This window comes from Diabrotica virgifera, chromosome 6, assembly GCF_917563875.1.
Source record: "Diabrotica virgifera virgifera chromosome 6, PGI_DIABVI_V3a".
Taxonomy (NCBI): Eukaryota; Metazoa; Arthropoda; class Insecta; order Coleoptera; family Chrysomelidae; genus Diabrotica; species Diabrotica virgifera.
This window is the reverse complement of record NC_065448.1, coordinates 100,931,596-100,954,788: the sequence shown is the minus strand read 5'-3', so window position 1 is coordinate 100,954,788 and position 23,193 is coordinate 100,931,596. Positions and strand designations below refer to the sequence as shown.

The 23,193-nt window shown below is 33.7% G+C and overlaps 1 protein-coding gene across 1 annotated transcript in view; it reads right to left on the bottom strand.

Moving 5' to 3' along the window:
* LOC114341412 (uncharacterized) overlaps positions 1 to 23,193 on the bottom strand; it is a 194,714-nt gene that overhangs the window by 148,737 nt on the left and 22,784 nt on the right. Inside the window, exons 4-5 of the mRNA XM_050652978.1 lie at positions 22,919 to 22,989; positions 15,632 to 15,801 (exon numbers count right to left, since the gene is read on the bottom strand). Of these exons, the coding sequence (XP_050508935.1) occupies positions 15,632 to 15,801; positions 22,919 to 22,989 (241 nt within the window). The remainder of the gene's footprint in view (positions 1 to 15,631; positions 15,802 to 22,918; positions 22,990 to 23,193) is intronic.

Genomic DNA, 23,193 nt, shown 5'->3' with positions numbered 1-23,193 from the left:
AAGCCAAGATTTGCGTCTTCTTCCTGGTCCCCTTTTGCTATGGATTTTGCCTTCGATTATAAGTTGGAACAGTTCATACTTTTGATTTCTTACGATATGAACAAAATATTGTATTTTTCGTTCGCTTGTTATAAGCATAAGCTCTCTTTCCTTGTTCATCCTTAGCAGGACTTCCGTATTTGTCGTATGGCTCATGTAGGGTATTCTGAGCATTTTACGGTAACACCAGAGTTCGAATGCTTGGATTCTTTTTTGTTTTGCTTCTATCATTGTCCAGGCTTCAACACAATAGAGCAAGGTGGAGAAAATACTTAATACGTATTAAAAGTATTGAGCTCCGTTAGAACTCTTTGCATTTTCAAGTCCTAGATGATCTGAGACGCCGAGGTATCTCTCAAAAACGTGCTTACACATCTGTTTAAGAACAGTACCGCTTTCTGTATGATCTTTAAAGATGTTTACCAAGACCTGTTATTTTATTATGTCTAGCTTGTTCTTCGAAATGACTTCAGTAGTAAAACGGATAAAATAGGTATCGATTGAGAATCTTTCTTTCTCCATTATCTTCTTATTTTTATCTCACGATCTCTGTGCTTAAGGATGACAGCTTAAGATTTAATTTGATTCGGGGCCACCATAATCAGTTGACATAATGTACCCTCAGGGGATACTCTACACGTAGTCCTGATGACTCAAAAACGAAAACACATATTATGTCAACTGATGGCGATGGCCCCTGAATTGAATTAAAGCTGTCTTTCCTTATTTCAGTTTACTCAGATTTAAGTACTAGGAAGCAGAATTATGTTGGATTTTTATCTAGACAAGTAGACAGGTGTAGAATACAAATCGTTAATTTTCCAATGCCCGCTATTTATCAGTCTGGTTGCATTAAAAATTGTAAGAAGCTCAGATTGTAGACACTATGATCTCTTTCACGCTCTCTCTCTCCCTCTATATCTTACTCTCTCCCTCCCATTAGAAACTTTACCCTGCTAATCTTAAGAAGCCACTTACCTAATAAAAATTTTCACGGTATGTATACAGAGTGAATCTGTAATTTGGAATAAATTCAATATCTCAAATACTAATCGTTTTTTTGACAGGGTGTCCCAATTTGGAGATATGACGTCACCGTTAATTTTCTTAAATGGCAACACTATCATTTTGATAGCTATTTTGATAGGGGGTGTAAAGTTATACATAACTGCAAAATATTACATTTTTATTCTCTACAGTTTACAAGATAATAAAAAATAACAAAGTTATGTATGTAATTTGGAATAAATTCAATAATTCAAATACTAATTGTTTTGTCGAAAAATGCTCAGACCCGTCGATTATTATTTCAAATTGTCCTTTCTGACGTACAATAATAATGTATACAGGGTGTTCCAATTTAGAGATATGACGTCATCGTTGATTTTCTTAAACGGCAACACTATCATTGTGATAGCTATTTTGATAGGGGGTGTAAAGTTATATATAACTGCAAAACATCAAATTTTTATTCTCTACAGTTTACAAGATAATAAAAAATAACAAAGTAATTTCTGTAATTTGGAATAAATTCAATAATTCAAATACTAATTGTTTTTTTGAAAAATGCTCAGACCCGTCGATTATTATTTCAAATTGTCATTTTTGACATACAATAATAATGTATACAGGGTGTCCCAATTTAGAGATATGACGTGATCGTTGATTTTGTTAAATTGCAACACTGTCATTTTTATAGTTAGTTTGATAGGGTGTGTAAAGGTGTGCATAACTGCAAAATTTCAAATTTTTATTCCCTACCATTTACAAGATAATAAAAAGTAACAAAGTTATGAAAAACAAGTAGGTAATCAAATAATATTTGAATTTAATTATTTCAATTAAGCAAATGCTCATATTGTTGCCCATTGTCTATAACAGTAATTGAGGGCAACACTATGAGCATTTGCTTAATTGAAATAATTAAATTCAAATATTATTTGATTACCTACTTGTTTTTCATAACGTTGTTACTTTTTATTATCTTGTAAATGGTAGGGAATAAAAATCTGAAATTTTCCAGTTATGTACACCTTTAAACACCCTATCAAAATAACTATCAAAATGACAGTGTTGCCATTTAATAAAATCAACGATCACGTCATATCTCTAAATTGGGACACCCTGTATACATTATTATTGTATGTCAAAAATGAAAATTTTAAATAATACTACTATTTTTTCATAACTTTGTTATTTTTTATTATTTTGTAAATGATAGGCAATAAAAATTTGAAATTTGGCGGTTATGTATAACTTTACACACCCTATCAAAATAGCTATCAAAATGACAGTATTACCATTTAAGAAAATTAATGATGACGTCATATCTCTAAATTGGGACACCCTGTGTACATTATTATTGTATGCCAAAGATGACAATTTGAAATACTAATCGACGGCTTCGAGCATTTTTCAAAAAAACAATTAGTATTTGAATTATTGAGTTCATTCCAAATTACAGACATAACTTTGTTATTGTTTATTATCTTGTAAAAGGTAGAGAATAAAAATTTCATATTTTGCAGTTATGTATAACTTTACACACCCTATCAAAATAGCTATCAAAATGATAGTATTGACATTTAAGAACATCAACAATAACGTCATATCTCTAAATTGGGACACCCTGTATATATTATTATTTTATGTCAAAAAGGACCGTTTGAAATACTAATCGATGGGTCTGAGCATTTTTCAAAAAAACGAGTAGTATTTGAGATATTGAATTTATTCCAAATTACAGACTCACTGTGTAGTGTGTATACTTATTTTCGGCATAATTTCATGATGGTGTTCCGACTTTTTTTTGTTTTATTTGCAAATATTATTGTTAGAAAACTTTTGTAACATATCGATAATTATAGTTCGGGATCCGAACAGGAGATCGAAATGTACCCATCTGCTTGCCGGATGAAACATTTTTTTTTATTAAATTTCATACATAGACAAACACGACCAGCATGGGTTGCCTATCAAAATCGTGTCATAACTATCCTTAAGGGGGACCGTAGGGGTTGAAATTTACATTTTAAGCACATTTTTGTGAATTTCTTTTAAAAGTATGAGAGAATAATTATATTTTTATATTAAATAAGCATATTAAGTATAATTCACAGAATATTCAAAAAAAAATCAAGAAAAAATATTGAAAAATAAGCCAACGGTGGCAAATTTTTAAAGACCTCAAAAAAACAATGAATTTTGCGGTGGTCATCAGAATTTATCATTGGATCATGGTAGACAAAACATTCAAAAAGGTTTTATTAGCTTATGAGTTTCTTGAGGTAACGCTATCAAGTTTCTTTTAGTTTTAATGATCTTTGACGTTTAGATATAACTCAGATATCAAAACAAGGAAATTTTTTACAGAAAAAAGGGTGAAAATCATCATATTTATTATTGTTAAACAAAATGTACGAATGAAACCAAAAATATCTCGACAGTGTTACCTCAAGGAATGTCTAAATAAAATATGTACAAAATTCCAGGTGAGTTGGTCAAGCAGTTTTTGAGTTACAATGTCTACAGCCTTTAAAAAAGCAGTTTTGAGAAAAACTCTTTTAAAGTACCTATTGTCAACTTTTATTTTCAATTTTTTTTGTCTGTCAAATCGTACAGTGATGCACACCGGAATATGTTTTTGAATCGCGGGGTAATTTACAAAAGAAAATGTGAACAGCTGTTGACCGATTCTCACTACGCTCGAGCGCGCTGGCGCGAAGATGCTGCAAAGCGAGTCGAAGGTAGGGAGATAGTGTTGAATATATCTATCTTCGACTCGCTCTGCAACAGGTTCGCGTCAGCACACGTAAACGTAATGAACAACGGTCAACAGCTGTTCTCATTTTCTTTTGTAAATTACTCCGCGATTCAAAAAGATATTCCGGTGTGCATCATTTTACGATTTGACAGACAAAAAAGAAATTGAAAATAAACGTTGACAATACTTTAAACGCTTTTTCCTCAAAACTGCTTTTTTCAAAGACTTTAGACATTGTAACTCAAAAACTACCTGACCGAACCACCCGGAATTTTGTATATATTTCCTTCAGACATTCCTTGAGGTACTGCTGTCCATATATTTTTTGTTTTATGCTTATTTTTTATTTAACATAAATAAATATGTTTATTTTGGTACCCCGTCAAAATAGCCCCGTCAAAAAAGCTCCGACAAAATAGCCTCGACATAATATCCCGCACACAAAATAGCTCCGACAAAATAGCGTGCAGACAAAATAGCCGCGGAATAATAATAGCCCGCCGACAAAATAGCCCCGACAAAATAGCCCCGACAAAATAGCCCCGAAAAAAAAGCACCCTTCAGAATTCATCATGAAATAATTCCTTAAAAAAATGTTTTTTCGGAAATGGTAATTATCCTCTATTCAGATGTTTATCTTAACCACATTAAATAAAAATTGTCTTTTCAGAGAACTCGAGTCCTGTCTTTCCTGCCTCTTGGAAGTTTGAACATTTAAGTTAAGCGAAAATCAATGTTAATTTATGATATAAACATTTTTTTCTGTTTTCGGGCAACAGTAAAATGCATTTTAAATTAAATAAATTAAATACATTCTTCCTTTTTGTCAAATAATTTAAATTAAAAAAGTTTTTGGACACCTTGTATAAATAATTATGTAATTGTTTACAAGAGGCTGTTTTAGCCGGGGCTGTTTTGATCGGGGCTATTTTTGGTGCGATGTATTTTGTCGGGGCTATTTTGTTTGCGGGCTATTTTGTCGAGGCTATTTTGTGTTGGGGCTATTTTGACGGGGCTTTTTTGACGGGGCTGTTTTGACCGGGCTATTTTCACGGGTCACGGTTGATGTTCGCCCTTTTTTGTGCAAAAAATCCGTTGTTTTGATTTCTGAGTGATACCAAAAAGGTAAAAATCGTTATAACTAAAGAAACTCAACAGAGTTATCTCGATAAACATATAAGCTAATAAAATCTTTTTAATTTTTTGTTTACCATGATCCAATGATAAGTTCGAATGTCCACCGCAAAATCCATTTTTTTTTCGAGGTGTCTTTAAAAATTTGTCACCGTTGGCTTATTTTTCAATATTTTTCCTTGATTTTTTTTTGGTATTCTTTGAATTATACTGAATACGCTTATTTAATTTAAAAATAAAATAATTTTATCACACTTTCAAAAAAAATTTCAAGTGCTTGAAATATTGATTTTAACTCCTACGGCCCCCCTTAAGGATAGTTATGACACGATTTTGATAGGCAACCCATGCGTGTTCGTGTATGTATGAAATTTAGTAAAGAAATATTTCATCCGGCAAGAAAATGGGTACATTTCGACCTCCTATTTGGATCATTTCTGCTTATATAATCTCAATACAATTCATCGCACATTTGACTATTTCAAAATGAACACATATGCCTATTTTGTAGATTCCAAGTAATAAATCCAAGAAAATATCGCCTTTCCGTAGGCCTCCTTTTTGAATCTTTGATACAAGAAGTGTTGCACTATGAAAACATTCGATTCTAAGATACATTTTGTTTCTCACAGTTTCGACCGAAAATGAAAACAGTTTTATATCCTAACTTGACCATGTGTGGATTAAGCTATTTCTCTGTTGGATTTATGTTTCCTAAACTCAATAAAAGCCTTTGTCCATACCGGACCGCATTGTAAGTCTTGTTTATTCTAAAACTTAAATTAGATACGCATATAAGTTTTTATAAATTGATTTCCCTTCTTGTTGCAAAAGCCGAAAGAAAGAAGAATTCTTATGCTCTCAGTTGGTTCAGATTCTTCAATCGCTTAACAGCCACCCTCATGGCTAGTCGCTTGCGTTTTTACCTTAACTCAAAATGTATACGCTCGAATGATTACACTCTCAATTCACGGCTCGCATCCCTTATTACCATTACTCGGTTTTTCACGCGAATTATATTTTCTATCACTCCTTATTACTTTTGCTATGTAGAATTATTACTCACATACTTTACTCTCAATTCTACATAGCAAATGTATGTATGTTTTTGTAGTAAACCCAATAATAATTACATTGCACAGTGATTGTAAATAGTGATTGTGTTAAATAATAAAATAATTATTCCACACGTTTATTAATAATTTTAACACCGATTCACACCTTGCTTCGACTCGACAAAGATTATCAGAGTCTACTTCTTATCAACCACTACAGAAGCTGGTTCCCGTCTGGTGTGAAGGACAAGAAATATTCACCAGGTCCATCTAACAACTGGTGAAGCGTTCTGCACAATTATAAATTATTTAAACAAAGTAACCACAAATATTCTATAAACTTTTCTTTCTTCTAAATATTAAAAAAAAACACTTTCTTAAACAAAAATGCAAATTAACCATATGCAAACAAGCTACATGGTCTATTTTTAACCAAAACTCGTTCTGTATGTAATATCTGTTGGAAGTTTGATTGTCGGAAACCTCATTCATTATTCCATAAGTATCGGTTGGCCTTTGTAACAGATTTATATTAAAAGATTCATTAAATTCTGATTTTCGTTCCACTTCTTCACCTAACTTCAAAGAAACACAAAAAATAGCAGAGAAATTTATAACGAAAAAAGAATACAAGCGACTTGAATATTCAGAAGAAAAAAAAGAGAGGCTTTGAAAAAAGAAGTATAGTCGGTTCGCTAAACTCAGACGCAACTGGCTAGATATTTTAGTCGATAATTTTTTTGTTTTTTGCCAATTTTGCAAAAATTTGCAAAATTACTAACTATTTAGTGATTATTAACTATTTAGTAATTATTTTTTGGCAATTTTACTACAATTGGCAAAATTACCGATTAAAATATCTAGAAAGTTGCGTCTGAGTTTAGCGAACAGACTATACAAGAAATCCTAGAACATAACAACAGACATAAAAACAGAAAATTCTATAAAAGAACAAAAGAAAGCACACAGTCATTTCGACCAAAATTGACAATATGCAAAGACAAGGATGGAGAACTACTAACAGAAAAACAAAAAATTATAATAAGATGGAAAAAATACTTCGAGGAAAACCTAAATGCAGACAATGGAAATGATCAAAACGAGACAATATATTATACGGTGGAGCAGCACATTGAAAATCCGAGTTACGAAAAAGTAGTTCAAATAATAAAGAAACTAAAAACAGTAAACAGCCAGAAATGGATGGAGTTTTGGCAGAATTGGTAAAATATGGAGGATCCGAACTCTAGGGAAGAATCCATTACCTGATAAAGTGGGTATGGACCAAGGAGCAAATGTCGGAGGAATGGGCAGTTGGTCTTATATATAATGGGCCAATAAATAGAAATGAAGATAAGAGAGAATGCCAGAATTACAGACCAATTACATTGCTAAATGTAATATGCAAAATCCTATGTGGCATTATATACAATAGATTGTCAGAATATTCCGGTGTATTCTGACTGGGTATAATTGGTGATAATCAGAATTTATTTACACCTAATAGAGCCACTACAGACAACATATTCATACTAAAAACAATACAAGAGAAATCTTATGAATACGACATAGAACTATACAAGGTGTTTTATTGGGAAACGGAAATACTTTAATGGTGAATAGAGGTCACTGAGCCGGTTTTAGATATACTACATTTTTTGCCCTGTCGACTTTTATAGCTGAGTTTTATCGATTATGCCGATTTCTTTCCTAATCCATAACTTTAGAACCACCCTGTATATTTGTACATTTGGTACAAATATTGTTTGACATTTGGTACAAATATGTCTCGTTCAAAACCAAAATGACCTACATACTAACCATAAGAAAAATCCAGGTCCGGATTAACAAAAAATTATAAAGTAATTGTGACGTTAAAACAACACCCTGTATATTCAAATTTTGAAAATCTGTTTGCATATTTAAAAAGAGCACAAAAAAGTAAGTTCGGTTCGCTTCAATTTTTCGGCCAGACAATTTTATGATTTTCATTTTGAAATTATATTGAATTTTTTAAGAACTCATTAAAAAGCAGATATTACTAACTTTCAGTTATAAATTATTAAAGTTAATGAATAAATACCCATTTTAAAAATAATCGATACTTATTTACCACATTGGAATGACCCAATTACTAATCACAAGAAAAATCCAGGTCCAGAATAACAAAAAAATATAAAGTAATTGTGAATTTGAAACAACACCCTGTATAATAAATTTTGAAAATTTGTTTGCTTGTTTTAAAAGCGCATAAAAACTGCATTAAAAGGTGCATGTCAAATTTTTGGGCACATAATTTAATTACGGCAATTTTGAAATCGTATTGATTAATTCTGTCAAGGTGACAAGAAGCTGCCAGAAAAATTACAATCCCAATGTAATTAGAAAATCTATTCGAAATCTTTTAAAAGGAGCAAGGAAATGCATCGAAAAAAAGGCGGAAATTTTGAGAAATTGTTATAGTTCAAATATTTTTAATTTATGTTAAATTGTTGAATTGTTTAAACGAATTTTTTTTATTAGATATAGCTATTTTTTTTAATTCTTTACTAAATCATTAAAATATTCCAATTCTCGCAATTCTAATTTTTAATGATGTGCATACAGCTACAAATCCAGAGAATTCATGAAGCCAGCGTAGTAAATAAGTATAAAGTATTTTTAAAATAAGTATTGATTCATTAATATTAAATTATTAAAAGATAATAAATACCTGGTTTGTATTCTCAGAGTTCTATAAAATTTCAATATAATTTCAAAATTGATGTAATTAAATAAACGGCGCAAAAAATTAAAATGAACCTTTAATCACAGTTTTTATGCTCTTTTAAAATGCGCAGACTAATTTTCAAAATTTCAATATACAGGGTGTTGGTTCAAGGTCACAATTACTTTACATTTTTTTGTTAATCCGGACCTGGATTTTTCTTGTTATTAGTAATTGGGTCGTTCCAATGTGGTAAATAAGTATTGATTATTTTTACAATGAGTATTTATTCATTAACTTTAATAATTTATAACTAAAAGTTAATAATACCTTCTGTTTAATGTCAGAGTTCTTAAAAAGTTCAATATAATTTCAAAATTAAAGTCATAAAATTGTCTGGCCGAAAAATTGAAGCGAAACAATAAACTTAGTTTTTGTGCTCTTTTCTAATATGCAAACAGATTTTAAAAATTTGAATATGCAGGGTGTTGTTTTAAGGTCACAATTACTTTATAATTTTTTGTTAATCCGGACCTGGATTTTTCTTATAGTTAGTATGTCGGTCGTTTGGGGTTTGAATGAGACATATGTGTACCAAAAATCAAAAAACTATACAGGGTGGTTCTAAAGTTATGGCTTAGGAAAGAAATGGGCAAAATTGATAAAACAGTAAGGCAAAAAATGTAACTCAGTTATAAAGGTCGGTAGGGCAAAAATGTAGTATAATTAGAACCGGCTCGATGACCTCTATTCACCGTTAAAGTGTTTCCCAATGAAACACCCTGTATAATATGTATATAGACTTTAACCCTACGTTAGGCGCATCGTTATTTCTGACAAGCTTAGGCGCGTGGACTACGATCGTAGACCAATAGTTTTTTGTCGTACAATACCGGATTTTGACAAAATTAACAAATTAGTGGTTAATAACATGTTTATTTATGTTCGCACTTTAATATTAGATATGTTTTGTTCCTTGGCTTTTCTCATTTTGACAGTGGTAAAATTAAAAACGAGGTCATGATTTTTGGGTCTTTATTCGCAAGTAAATGAAAATGGTCACAAAAATAAGCTCAATTTAGTAAAAAAAACACAAATATTTTTTATCCTTGAACTTACAGAATGACGAATAGGGATAAATAATAAAGAATAGAACTAAAGAGTAAAAAAATAACAAAACGATTAAATGGTCAAAGTGGCACAATTTTAGTCCGTCATACATTCAGTGCAAATATCCCCAAAATGATCCTTGAATGCAAATGTGTCACATCTTGGGCATGCCCTTCTTGTTGACATATTGCAAATTCATGCACAAATACAACATCGTCCCACGTAATTTGTTGGAATATTAGGGGAAGGGGGTACGACTTCTTGAACTCCGAGCAGTACGCGAGCTCGTCGTCTAAGTTCTCTTAGCAGGGAAGGCATAGTTGATCCATATTCAATTTGCTGTTTGATTAGTTCCCATGCTAAGATTTCAATGAAGTCGCTTCTTGAAACATTTTCATTTATGTTATTAGCTTTATATACACAGCAGGCTACATATTAGCTTTATATATACAACTAAAAACTGGAACGCGCTTAGTCGCGTGGTCTACGCTTGTAGACCAGTGCTCTTTGAATAAGGGGAAAAAATAATGCAAACAGATCGGCGGCGTTTAGCAAACTGAAGAGTCAGTTGGATGTATTAGTGACAGCTACTAAGCGGGAAGGGGGCGTATGTGCAGTTTTATGCAATTGACGACCACTTAAAGGAGAGTGGTCTATGATTGTAGACCACGCGCCTAACGGAGGTTTAAACAAGCTTTTGATAGTATGAAAAGAGACAAAATGCTGGAAGACCTCTGTAATCTAGGTATGCCAAAAAAATATATCAGCCTCATAAAAATGACGTTGCAGGGTTCAAAAGCCGCAGTTAGAGTAGATGGAGAACTGTCTCCCCTGTTTGACATCAACATGGGGGTGAGATAGGGAGACGCACCTTCACCATGCTGTTCAACTTAGTTCTTGAGGCAGTCATCAGAAAAACAAATGTAACCGGCCATATAAATACCAAAACAGTACAAATGACTGCATATGCAGACGATGTCGCCATTATTAGTAGAAGCAAGACACGACTAATGAAAACGGTCAAGGAAATTGATCCTGAAGCACAACAAATAGGGCTTTAAATAAACGAAACAAAAACTAAGCACATGACCATCAAAAGAACACCTGAGAATGAAAATAATATACCAATAGACAATTATACTATTGAACTTGTGAATTCCTTCACATGTCTGGGCACAGAAATCAATCAGAAGAATTCCGTAAGTAGCGAAATTAATGCACGTATTTCTAGTAGAAATCGTACATACTATGCTAAATAAAGATTGATGACATCGAAATTATTAGACAAAAGAATCAAAATGACTATCCGCAGAACATTGATTAGACTCGTAGTAAGCTATGGTTTTGAAACCTGGGTAATGACAAAAAAATATGAAGCCCAACTCAGGATATTCGAGAGAAAGATACTGAGAAAAGTATATGGCCCGGTGCAAGAGGACGACGGCACATGGAGAATCAGGAGAAACGACGAGGTTAATCAACTGAATGAAGGGTATGATATTATAAGATTTGTCAAAGACTGTCATGGCTGGGACATGTTCAGCGACAAGAAGATACGAAAACGACTAAAAAGATATTAGAGTGAAAGCCGGTAGGAAGGCAAAAATGAGAAGGCTCAGGACGAGATGGTTGGATGACGTGGAAGACGACTTCAAAAACCATAAATATAAGACAATGGAGGAGAGAGGCATAACAATGAATGGTAGGACAAAGCCGACAGGCAAAGACCCATCTAGGGTTATGATGCCAAAAGAAGAAAAAGAAGTGTGCGAGCATCGTAAAAATTTACTCTCAACATTATTCCAATCGGGCTAAAATAAGTGTTGTTTCGAAAATAAGAAAAAATACACTTAAACATAGTACATCACAGATCTCTTCAGTTATTTCACTAATGGTTTTTGCAGCTATATAAGACGAAAATTTCAAAAATCTTTAAACCTGTTGCCAGTTGCTATAAATCTTAACAATTTGCTTTATTATAAATGGTGAGACAAGTGCAACTAGATGCTAAAACAGTTGTTCATCCATTCTTAAAAAAATTTTGTGGTCATCTGGCTCACTGTGGAGTCCTCAAACCAATACATACGTCCATAAATGAACATAACTCCGCCTGTGGTGACAAATGGGTGGATCGAGTAGCTCAGGAGTCACCACTGCCGGTCCTAAGCCCGGATAAAGGAGGAAGGTTGGGCAGTGGGCTGACAACCCACTCCCGGAAAAAACACACTGTTACGAAACCTGAACATTTGCCTCGGAATACAGGACGGAACTTTCGGAAACGACTTAAGCTACGAAACATGGACTATGCATTTGGAAGCTGGAATGTGAGGACGCTAAATAGACCAGGAGCTCAAACCGCATTTCTGTAAGAACTAAAAAGATATAAGATGGCTGGGGAAAGGTGTCAGGGACACTAAAACGTACACAATTCTATATAGTGGGAAGGAACAAGGAAGCAAAGAATGTGGAGTCGCATTTGTGGTGGATAATGATTTTAAGTCAAAAATCATCGACATCCAGGCAGTCAGTGAAAGGATATGCAAGTTGAGAATTTGCACCCACTTCTTCAACTTAACAATGATAAACATTTACTGTCCAACAGAAGATCAAGAGCAACATACAAAGGAAAGCTTTTACCAACAGCTGGAGATAGTATATGATAATGCGCCAAAAAATGACATCAAGATTATAATGGGTGATATGAATGCTAAAATAGGCAAGGAACCGCAGTTCTATGGCACAATAGGAAAACACTCTCTGCACAATGAAACAAGCGAGAATGGGGAGTTTTTGATAAATTTTGCCACCAGTAAAAACATGGTTATAAGTTCCACATGCTTCCCACATAAAGACATACACAAAATGACATGGATTTCACCAGATAGAACCACAACCAATCAAATTGACCATGTGCTGATAGAAAAAAGGGCAGCCAGTAGTATCTCCGATGTGAGAGCACGACGAGGAGCATGCTGTGGATCAGACCATCTTTTAGTACAAACCAAATTTAGATGCAGAGTGAACAGGGAAAGAAACGAAAGACGACAAAGAACAAACAAACTGGACCTGGAAAAAGATTCAGGAATGTAAAGAGAAGTTCGAACAAGAAGTCGCAAATGAGTGAAGGACGCTAGAACTGCACTCCATAGAGGGCAAGTGGACTAATATCAAAACAGCAGTACTGACAGCAGCAGCGTCCACTCTGTGAAACAAGAAAAAGGAGAGAAGAGCAGCATGGTTTGATGACGAGTGCAGACAAGCAATAGAGGAAAGAAATGAAGCACACAAAATGTACATAACAAGAAGAACACGGGAAAGACGAACATTATTTGAAGTCGCAAGACGGAAAGCAGACAAGACATGTAGAAATAAAGAGAGAGCCTATGAAAATGGACAAATAGAAAAAATGGAAGAAAATTTCAACAACAACGAAATTAGAGGGGCTTACGAATACCTAAAAAAGATAAAAAGTGGGTATAAACCTCAAACAAATCTATGTAAAGATGAAAGTGGGCAAATAATCAGTGACCAACAGAAAGTCACAGAAACCTGGAAGCATTTTATTGAGACACTACTTGGAACTCAAGTAGACATGGAAGATGAAATGGGTATGATCTACGTAGAAGAGAATGGAGTAGAAGCTCCAACCATAGAGGAAGTTCTCGAAGCCATTAAGGCCCAAAAAAACAATAAAGCTCCGGGAGTTGACGAAATACCAGCAGAACTATATAAGGTAGGTGGCGACCACCTAGCAAGTCACATCCACGCGATCATCAAAGACGTATGGCAAGAAGAAAAAATACCCGACGACTGAAGAAAAGTATAGTATGCCCAATCTATAAAAAGAAGACAAACTCCAGTGCAAAAACTACCGTGGAATCTCTCTACTATGTACAGCATATAAAGTCCTCACGTATATTATAAACCAGCGGCTCCAACCACTAGCAGAAAATATTATTGGAGAGTATCAGACGGGCTTCCGATGGGGAAGATCGACACTGGATCAAATATTTACAGTCAAACAGATCTTGAGCAAAGCATGGGAACACGATGTTGATGTTCACAACGTGTTTGTAGACTTCAAAAGGCATACGACTCAGTCAAAAGGAACAAACTATACTATATATTGGCTGAATTGGCAATACCACACAAGCTAACAAGACTCATTAAAGCCACAATGGATGAAACTCAGGCATGTGTACGAATACAAAACCAGCGGACAGACTTTTTCAACATTTCGCAGGGACTAAAGCAGGGAGATGGGCTGGCCCCAACATTGTTTAACCTGGCACTGGAGTATGCGGTTAGGCAAATGCAAACTGGACGAGGAAATCTACTGACCAACCAAACGGTTTAACTGGCCGCTTATGCTGATGATATTAATATTATGAGTAGAACATCAACAGGAGCACAGGAAACATATGCAGAGTTAAAAACACAAACAAAAAGGCTAGGTCTGGAAATTAACACAGACAAAAACAAACATATGACTCAGAAGAGAAGAAATATAGTCCCAGAAAACATTATACATGAAGATGACATTGAAACGGTTGAAAAGTTTACATACCTGGGAGTAGAAATAAATGCCGACGGATAAGAAGATGGAGAAATACGGAAGAGAATAACGCAGGTAAACAGAGCTTATTTTGCACTCTCCCATATATTTCGGTCTAAAAGTGTCCACCGAAATACAAATATGAGAATCTATAAAACCTTAATTCGACCAATAACATGCTATGGCAGTGAAGCCTGGGTCCTGAAAGAAACATCCAAAAACAAACTCGACACATTCGAAAGGAAAGTACTTAGGAGAATACTAGGACCTGTGAGGGAAAACGGAATCTTCAGAAGTCGATACAACAACGAGCTTTATCAACTTTATAAGGAAACGCCCCTGTCAGACTTCATTAGAATAAAAAGATTGCAATGGGCCGGACGTGTGATAAGAATGGGAGAGGATAGGCTACCAAAACGAGCACTGAATGCTAGAATGCAAGGAAAGAGACCGGTTGGGAAGCCACGAAAGCGCTGGGAAGACACAGTAAACAGCGACGCACAAGCCCTTTTAGGAGTCCGTGTATGGAGAAGAGCAGCCACAGACAGGCAAGGGTGGAGGCAAAAAATAAAGGAGGCCAAGGCTCAATTTGGGCTGTAGTTCCGTAGAAGAAGAAGAATAAATGGAACATCTATTTAACCAGTTTTTCATCACACTGTTCTTTACATCATTTTTTTCCTCTTCTTAGGAACCAAAACAGATGCAATTAGAAACGCTAGAGCCATCCTCCTTGACTTCACAATTTAAACTGACACTGTAGTAATCAATATTATTAGGTTTGTTCCAACTCGATACAAAACCGTTTTTTTATCGTTACGCGCATGCGCAATAACGAATAATTATTAACACATTTTTTGTTACTGCACAAACTAGTAACCGTTCAAGAACGGTTTTGTATCGAGTTGGAACAAACCTATTGAGTAGTGTGAGGGCTACCGTCTTTTACCATATTTATATTGCGTCAAGAATATTGCATCAATAAAATTGTCCGTGTAAGGTACGCTAAAGGGCAAAAGAATATGGGAGTAACAAAATACGTACTTTATCGTTTTTTAAGTATCTACTATAATAGTTTCTAATCATGTTTTATACTTTTTGTAAAAGGGAAGATTTAAATAAAAACTAGCCCTGTACTGTGAATAAAAATCTAAACTAATTACATATTCTAAAAATCCGCTCAACACTTTCTTAAACTAAAATGCAAATTAACCATATGCAAACAAGCTACAGGGTCTATTTTTAACTAAAACTCTTTCTCTATGTAATACCTGTTGGAAGTTTGATTGTCTGAAACCTCATTCATTATTCCATAAGTATCGGTTGGCCTTTGTAACAGATTTCTATTAAAAGATTCATTATATTCTGATTTTCGTTCCACTTCTCCACCTAAATTTAACAAAACTTCTTGTTTAGTAGGTTCGACATCCAAAAAGTCTTTCTGAAAACAATTAAGTTTAATTAATTTTATATTAACTTGACATTTAATTTTGAATATACAAAAATAACTTTCATTAATTTACTGTGACTTTGCAAGTATTTTTCTTTTAGAGGGCTCTAGTAAAATTTGTAGCAAATAATTTAAAAGAGTATAACACAGTGCAAACAACTATACTAAATTTACAATCAAGATGCAGTAGAAATAAACAAACCAAGATACGTTAAATGCTACTAGGATCACTCCCAAATCATAATTTACAATATATATACATTGTAAATCCCAAATCAACGTCTCTTGGTTTGTTTATTTCCAATGGCGGCCGGTCAGGATCGGCAGGGTCACCAGTGCCGACCCACACATTTATAGACATAGATTTTGTTTTAATATTTAATTTAATCAGAGTTGATGTCATTTGTATCTCTGAAATAAAAAAAAATATCAAATAATGCAGACTGAATTGTATTCATGGTTTTTAAAAGGATTCGACCAATCCGAGCGTTAAGTGAACCCTGCGCATAAGAGACTTTTCAAAAAATGAATGATCCGAGCCATTCATCTGACGGTTTTCGGCAAGCCTACCCCAGTTTATCTCGAACTTGAAGATTTGCACGTAAAACGCAACAAAATATGAGTCGAAGAGCAACCAAACGTATATTTCTCTCCGTATACATTAAGCGGCAGGTACGGCACATTTAAATCTGTCGATGTTTCATTTGGAAGCATCGGCAGAAATTGTAAAAAATAATCACGCCGTTTCACGTTCGTTTAATTAGACAAGGCGAAAACGGCGGGTTCGAAGGAAAAAATATTCCCATGAGATTTTTTTGCATAATCACATTCATGAGACATCCCAGAATAAGGTTCAAGAAGTCGCCCAAGTGAAAAGTGGGCCAATTTTTTTTAACAATTTTTTTTAATCAAATTTTTCTTTAATTTTATGGACCATTCTGGACAAAAAAGGTCTCTTATAATTTTTCTCTAAAGTTGATCGTTTTCGACTTATAAGCAATTTAAAATTGAAAAAAACGAAAAATAGCGATTTTCAAGGCTTAATAACTCGGTTAAAAGTTATTATTATGAAAGTCAATATATGACTAAATCAAAGTTTGAAGCCCCCCCTACAAGATCCTGAAGAAATTTTTGTCATTATTTTATTACTAAGCTGTTATTTTTAAGTAATAATAAATGTAATAGCTGTAAATGCTGAGTGCGAGAGAGAAGCTATTCCAGCATCCAATTGTGCATCTTACTCGCACTCACATTTACAGCAGCGTCAATACGATACAACCACTCATTGTTATTAATTAAAAGTAACAGCTTAGTAGTAAATTAATGACACAGATTTCTTCAGGATCATGTAACGGCGACTTTAAACTTTGATTTAGTCACTTTCTGACTTTCAAAATAATAATTTTTGACCGAGTTATTAAGCCTTAAAAATGGCCATTTTCGCGTTTTTCAAATTTTAACTTGCTTATAACTCGAAAAAGATCAACTTTAAAGAAAAATTATGAGACCTTTTTTGTCCATAATGGTCCAAAAAACCTAAAAAAAATTAGTCCGGGCCAAAATATTGATTTTTGCAATTTGATTAAAAAAATTGTTAAAAAAAAATTGGCCCACTTTTCTCGTGGGCGACTTCTTGAACCTTATTCTGGGATGTCTCACGAATGTGATTATGCAAAAATATCTCATGGGAATATTTTTCCCAACGAACCCGCCATTTCCGCCTTGTCTAAATTGATATTGTAATTTATTTACGTTGTCAGGAATTATCATTTACGGGACATGATAAATCAGAGCATTCGTTAAATCAAAGTTATTATAGATAACTAATAAAATTGTTTAAGAAATACGATTTGAAATTTTCCAATTTTTTTCTGATTCGAAGATATTTAGTGGCGTGTCTAAAACAGTACAGAATGAACTAATATAATCAATTAGTTACATTTTGAATAACGTTATTGAATCTGAGATTCTGAAAACATTTGCTTTTCCCTAGAAGTAGATGAAACTTCTGATTATCATGTCATTCACAACTATCAATTGCTGTTCGATAGGCGTTACGTGGTAATATTAATGAGAGATTTTTAGGTTTTACAGACGTCAGTAAAAGCATAAGGCAGAATATAATTTTAGTATTTTAAAGGACAGATCCAAAATTTTTGGAAATGAAAAATAAATTGGTAAGGCAAATTTACGACGGCGCTGCCGTGATGTCCGATGAATTGAATGGTCTCCAGGCAAAAGTTAAAACTATTGCACCACAAGCTTTATTTACTCACTGTCATGCGCATATAATGAATATACTTTTGCAGGATACGTGTAAAAAAAATTAAAGAATATCGTCTTTTCTTGCCATTTTAGCTCGCCTAAACGGACTACTGTTTTAGAACAATTTGTTTCGAAAAAAAAGCAAACAGTTTGTCAGACGAGATGAAATTTTAAATCTCGGTTAGTTTTCACTGTAGCAGATTTTCGTGAACAGCTTTTTGGAAGTTGTTTATTTTATTATCGAAAGCGACGATTTTAAAAGCGGTGATATCTCGATCTGTGAAGCAATCGGTTTGAGAACTTTATTAAATGATTACTCTTGTAATATTCTTTTAAATATTTTTAAGAAAGTGTTTGCCCAAACCCATTTGATATTCATTTTTGTTCAAAATCAGTCAATTGTCATTATTTATTCCAAAAATAAAATAAGAAAGCTGGTGCAAAATCTCAGAGATTTTCGTAATTATAGAAGTTTCCAATATATACGCAGTGACGTTTTGGATTCGCTTGATATTTTCTAACCACCCCAAATAAAAGGCAAAGGCATGATACATATCTCGAAAAACGAGTATATTTTGAAATTTTGGATACCTGCTATTATGCAAATATATACTCGTTTTTCGAATTTTGAAGATTTGCAAATTGTTGACCTCTTTGATAATTCAAAATTTAAAAGGTACCTTCGCCAAAAAATTTCCAATATATTTATTTACAAGTTCCAAGTCCAAATATTTTCGGAAAGTGGGATAAGTTCCAAATATGTATAATTTTATATAGTAAGTACTGCAATTCACTACAACAAACTGTTCATAAATCCCCTTATTACCACTAACTTCTGCCTCAAATGAACGGGATTTCTCTTGTCTCAAAATAATCAAAGCGTATTGTCGAAACACTATGCCACAAGAGAGAATGTCAGGTAAACCAAACAAAAAAAAACAAAAAAAAAAACAAAAAAATCTCCTATGATGATTTAAGCCTTTTAATTAGATGGTATACCTATATGAGGAGACAAAAAAAATCTTGCCGACCCTGTCTCTAAGGCCACGAGCCGCCACTGTTTATTTCTACTGCATCTTAATTGTAAATTTAGTATAGTACTTCTTTTTACGTTAACTGCTTCTGTGCTAAGAGTTAGCAATAATTTTGATGAGTTTGTTTTGTTTGCAATCTTCACTTGCGTGTGAATATAATTTAAAAGCTAATTTTGGCTAATGGGCACGAACATAATAAAATACCCTTATTTTCTTCTTCTACCTCCTTTATACAGGGTGTTTGGTAAAGAATGGGCCATAGCTCAACTTTAGGTTCCTGAGTTTAAAATAGGTCCATTTAAGCTAACTTACCTTCGTACGAAAGTTGATAATAACCGAAATACAGGGTGTCAAAGTTAAACTTTTATTTTATTTATTCTTGAATATCTCCTGAGAGACATGGGATAACAACACGAAATTTGCTAAGCGAGGGAGGGGGGTTTGGGATGAGAAATTTAAATTCGCTACCAAAAATGATGTATTACCCAGAGGGCGCTACATACGTCTTTCAGCGCTCATTTAATACGTTAAATTTTTTTATCCCCCACTCTACGTACTTTTGAATCAATTTTTTTTATTTTCTTGATATTTTTACTTAAAAAAGGTATACTACATTCATCTCGCTAAACTCAACTGTTTTCGAGATAATCGCATTTAAAATCTAACTTTTTGCATAGTATCATTTTAGACCCGAAAAGTAATAAACTTGAAACCATAATATTGTGTCAGTTCTCATATTTATGTCATTGCATTTCATTTGAAGAAATTTGCGATACATTTTTGTAAATTTTTATGGATTTAAGCTATTTTTCGAATGTAACTACAATGATATTATGCAAAAAATTATGTTGCCTCGAAGATTTAAAATGCGTTTTATGTAGGTGGGTAGTAAAAAAATTGAACCTATTAAATGAGTGCTGAAAGGCGTATGTGACGCTCTCTGGGGAATACATACTTTTTGGTAGCGTAGCTAATTTGGATTTCTCGTCCCAAAAATCACCCGCTTACCAAATTTTGTGTTATTATCTCATGTATGTTAGGAAATATGCAAGAATAAATAAAATAAAAGTTTAACTTTGAGGCCCTATATTTCGGTTATTATCAACTTTCTTACTAAGGTAAGTTAGCTTAAATCGGCCTATTTTAACCTCAGGAATATAAGGTTAAGCTATGGCCCATTCTTTACAAAACACCCCTTAGGGTAGTTCGTGCGTAGCGGCATCTGCTAAATGAAAGTCTAAGTTTTTCAACCTAATAAAAATATTTTTAAAATAAAATATTTTTAAAAGATTTTTAATTGAAAAACCTATTGGACCATTTTCATGGTGACACCTCCAAGGCTTCTACAATATGCAAGCCAAATGGATGCTGCAGTGAACACAAAAGGGAAGGAATTCTACACTATGCAATTCACAACCCCCGTCTGCAGCTTGGTAAAGTTCCAACGGAAAATAGACCTAGTTACTCTATAGGAGTAATACTAATATAAAATAAAATAAAAATGTATACCATTATTATTCAGTTGCAATGCGAAACCAAAACTGTCTTAACTTTTACTTAGGTTAGAGAGCGCGGCCAGCACTCTTATCGACGCCTCTTGTCTTCACTGCAGCATCCATTTTTCTTGCATATTGTAGAAGCCTTGGAGGTGTCACCAGGAAAATGGTCCAATAAGTTTTTCAATTAAAAATCTTTTAAAAATATTTTATTTTAAAAATATTTTTATTAGGTTGAAAAACTTAGACTTTCATTTAGCAGATGCCGCTACGCACATACTACCTTCACGTCGGTTGCAATGGGGGACTAATAAATGTCGAAAATTTTTATCTGGAGTAGAGATAGCAGCCTATGCATTATGTCGATAAGAGTGCTGGCCGCGCTCTCTAACCTAAGTAAAAGTTAAGGCAGTTTTGGTTTCTCATTGCAACTGAATAAAAATGGTATACATTAATTCTTATCGTGTAATATTTACAACGTAAAGAAGTAAACGGAAAAAGAAGGAATGCAACAGAATACACATAGCGACATATAATATCAGATCCATGGGTCAAGATGAAAAGCTGTACGAACTGGAAGAGGAATTAACTAAAATCAAATGGGACATTGTAGGATTGTCAGAGGTCAAAAGAAGAGGAGAAATGTGTATAGAACTAGAATCAGGAAATCGCCTCTGTTACAAAGAAAAGGATGACGAAACATATGGAAGAATAGGATTTCTGATCAAAGAGAAAATTAAACAAAACGTAATCGAGTATAAGAGCATATCAGATAGAGTAGGATATATCATATTAGAAATTAACAGGAAGACAAGAATGAAACTAATATAAGTATATGCTCCAACAACAACACATGAGGAGGACGAAATTGATAACTTTTATGATGACATCACCACAGCAATGGAAGACAAAAATATAAAAACAACAATCGTTATGGGAGATTTTAAAGCAAAAATCGGAAAGAAAATGGAAGATTCAGAAAACAAAATAGGAAACTACGGACTTGGATCAAGGAATATTAGGGGTGAAAGACTACTAGAATATTTGGAACAACAAAACCTTCATGCAATAAATACATACTTTAATAAGATAAGAAGCCAAACCGAAAATGGACATGGGTCTCTCCAAATGGGGTGACAAAAAATGAAATAGACTACTTCCTCTGCCAAAATAAACAAATCTTCGAAGACGTAACTGCACTTAATACATTCTCAACTGGCAGCGACCACCGCATACTACGAGCAATAATAGAAATAAGCAAACTAGAGACGCAGAAATCTAGAAGAAAACCAACGGCTATTAACCATAGCAGAATAAGACAAAACGCAGAAGAATATAGACAGACTTAAACTATAAACAACAAGTAGCAAAGGAAGAGTCAGAAATTAATAAGATTAATGAAGAAATGAAAGAAAAACTCTTGGAAGCGGGAATGAAAACTGCCAAAAACCTAAGAACAAAATAAAATAGATTAAGTAGCGGGTCAGTTAAATTAATAGAAAGTAGACAAAAACTAATAAGCGAAAACAAAAGAAACACAGTAGAATACGTAGAACTTAACAAACTTATTAGGAAAAAACCAGAGAAGATCTAAGAAAACACACTGAAAATGAAATCGAGAAAGTAATTGAGAGAAATAAGGGCCTAAAATGCTTACGACCAAATTTAGGGAAACCACTACTCATTTCAATAAAGGATGAAACAGGACGGGAAGAGAGGAGAAAAGATGAGATATCAGAAGAAGTAGAAAGGTTTTATAAAGAACTATACACCTCAAAGAAAGACGCAAACTTCAACTCTCAGGAATATATCAAGAAAACAATCATGAATGTAAACTCAGAAACATTATCAAAAATAGAAAATTATGAAATAGAAGCAGCACTATCACAATTAAAGAACAACAAAGCACCAGGACCAGATGGAATCCTTGCTGAAATGTTGAAAGAAGGGAAAGAAGAAATCTTACAAACATTAAGAAATCTATTTAATCAGTGTCTACATAAAGGAGAAATACCCGACGAATGGAACGAAAGTCTTACAATCCTCATTTTTAAGAAAGGCGACAGAAAGGACATAAAAAATTACAGACCCATCTCACTGCTGTCGCAGACGTATAAACTATTCATAAGGTTTATCAACAACAGGCTAACACACAAATTGGACTCGTATCAACCAGTAGAGCAGGCAGGATCCCGAAAGGGATATAGCAACACTGACCATCTTCTAACAATTAGGACACTAATAGAAAAAGCTAATGAATACCATATAGATCTGCACTTAGCGTTCTACTTAGCCGTACCCTAAGATCTTTACCTGTTTACGATTAAGGGTACGGCCAGGCTTGCGAGCGATTTTTCTTGAGAGATAAATCGTGGACGACTGAACTAAAAAAAATATTTCAAACCCAATGAATATATTATTAGAGTGGCCATACCTAAAAAATCGTTTAGCGAAAAATCGTTCAGCGGCTAAGTGTGTCGCTCTGTTTTCAATTCGGTTTGATTTCTAAGCGACTTTAGTTGGATTTTATCTCCAAACTAAACAGCACGATGTCTTGTTCCAAAGATATTTTAATTTCCGAAGTGCAA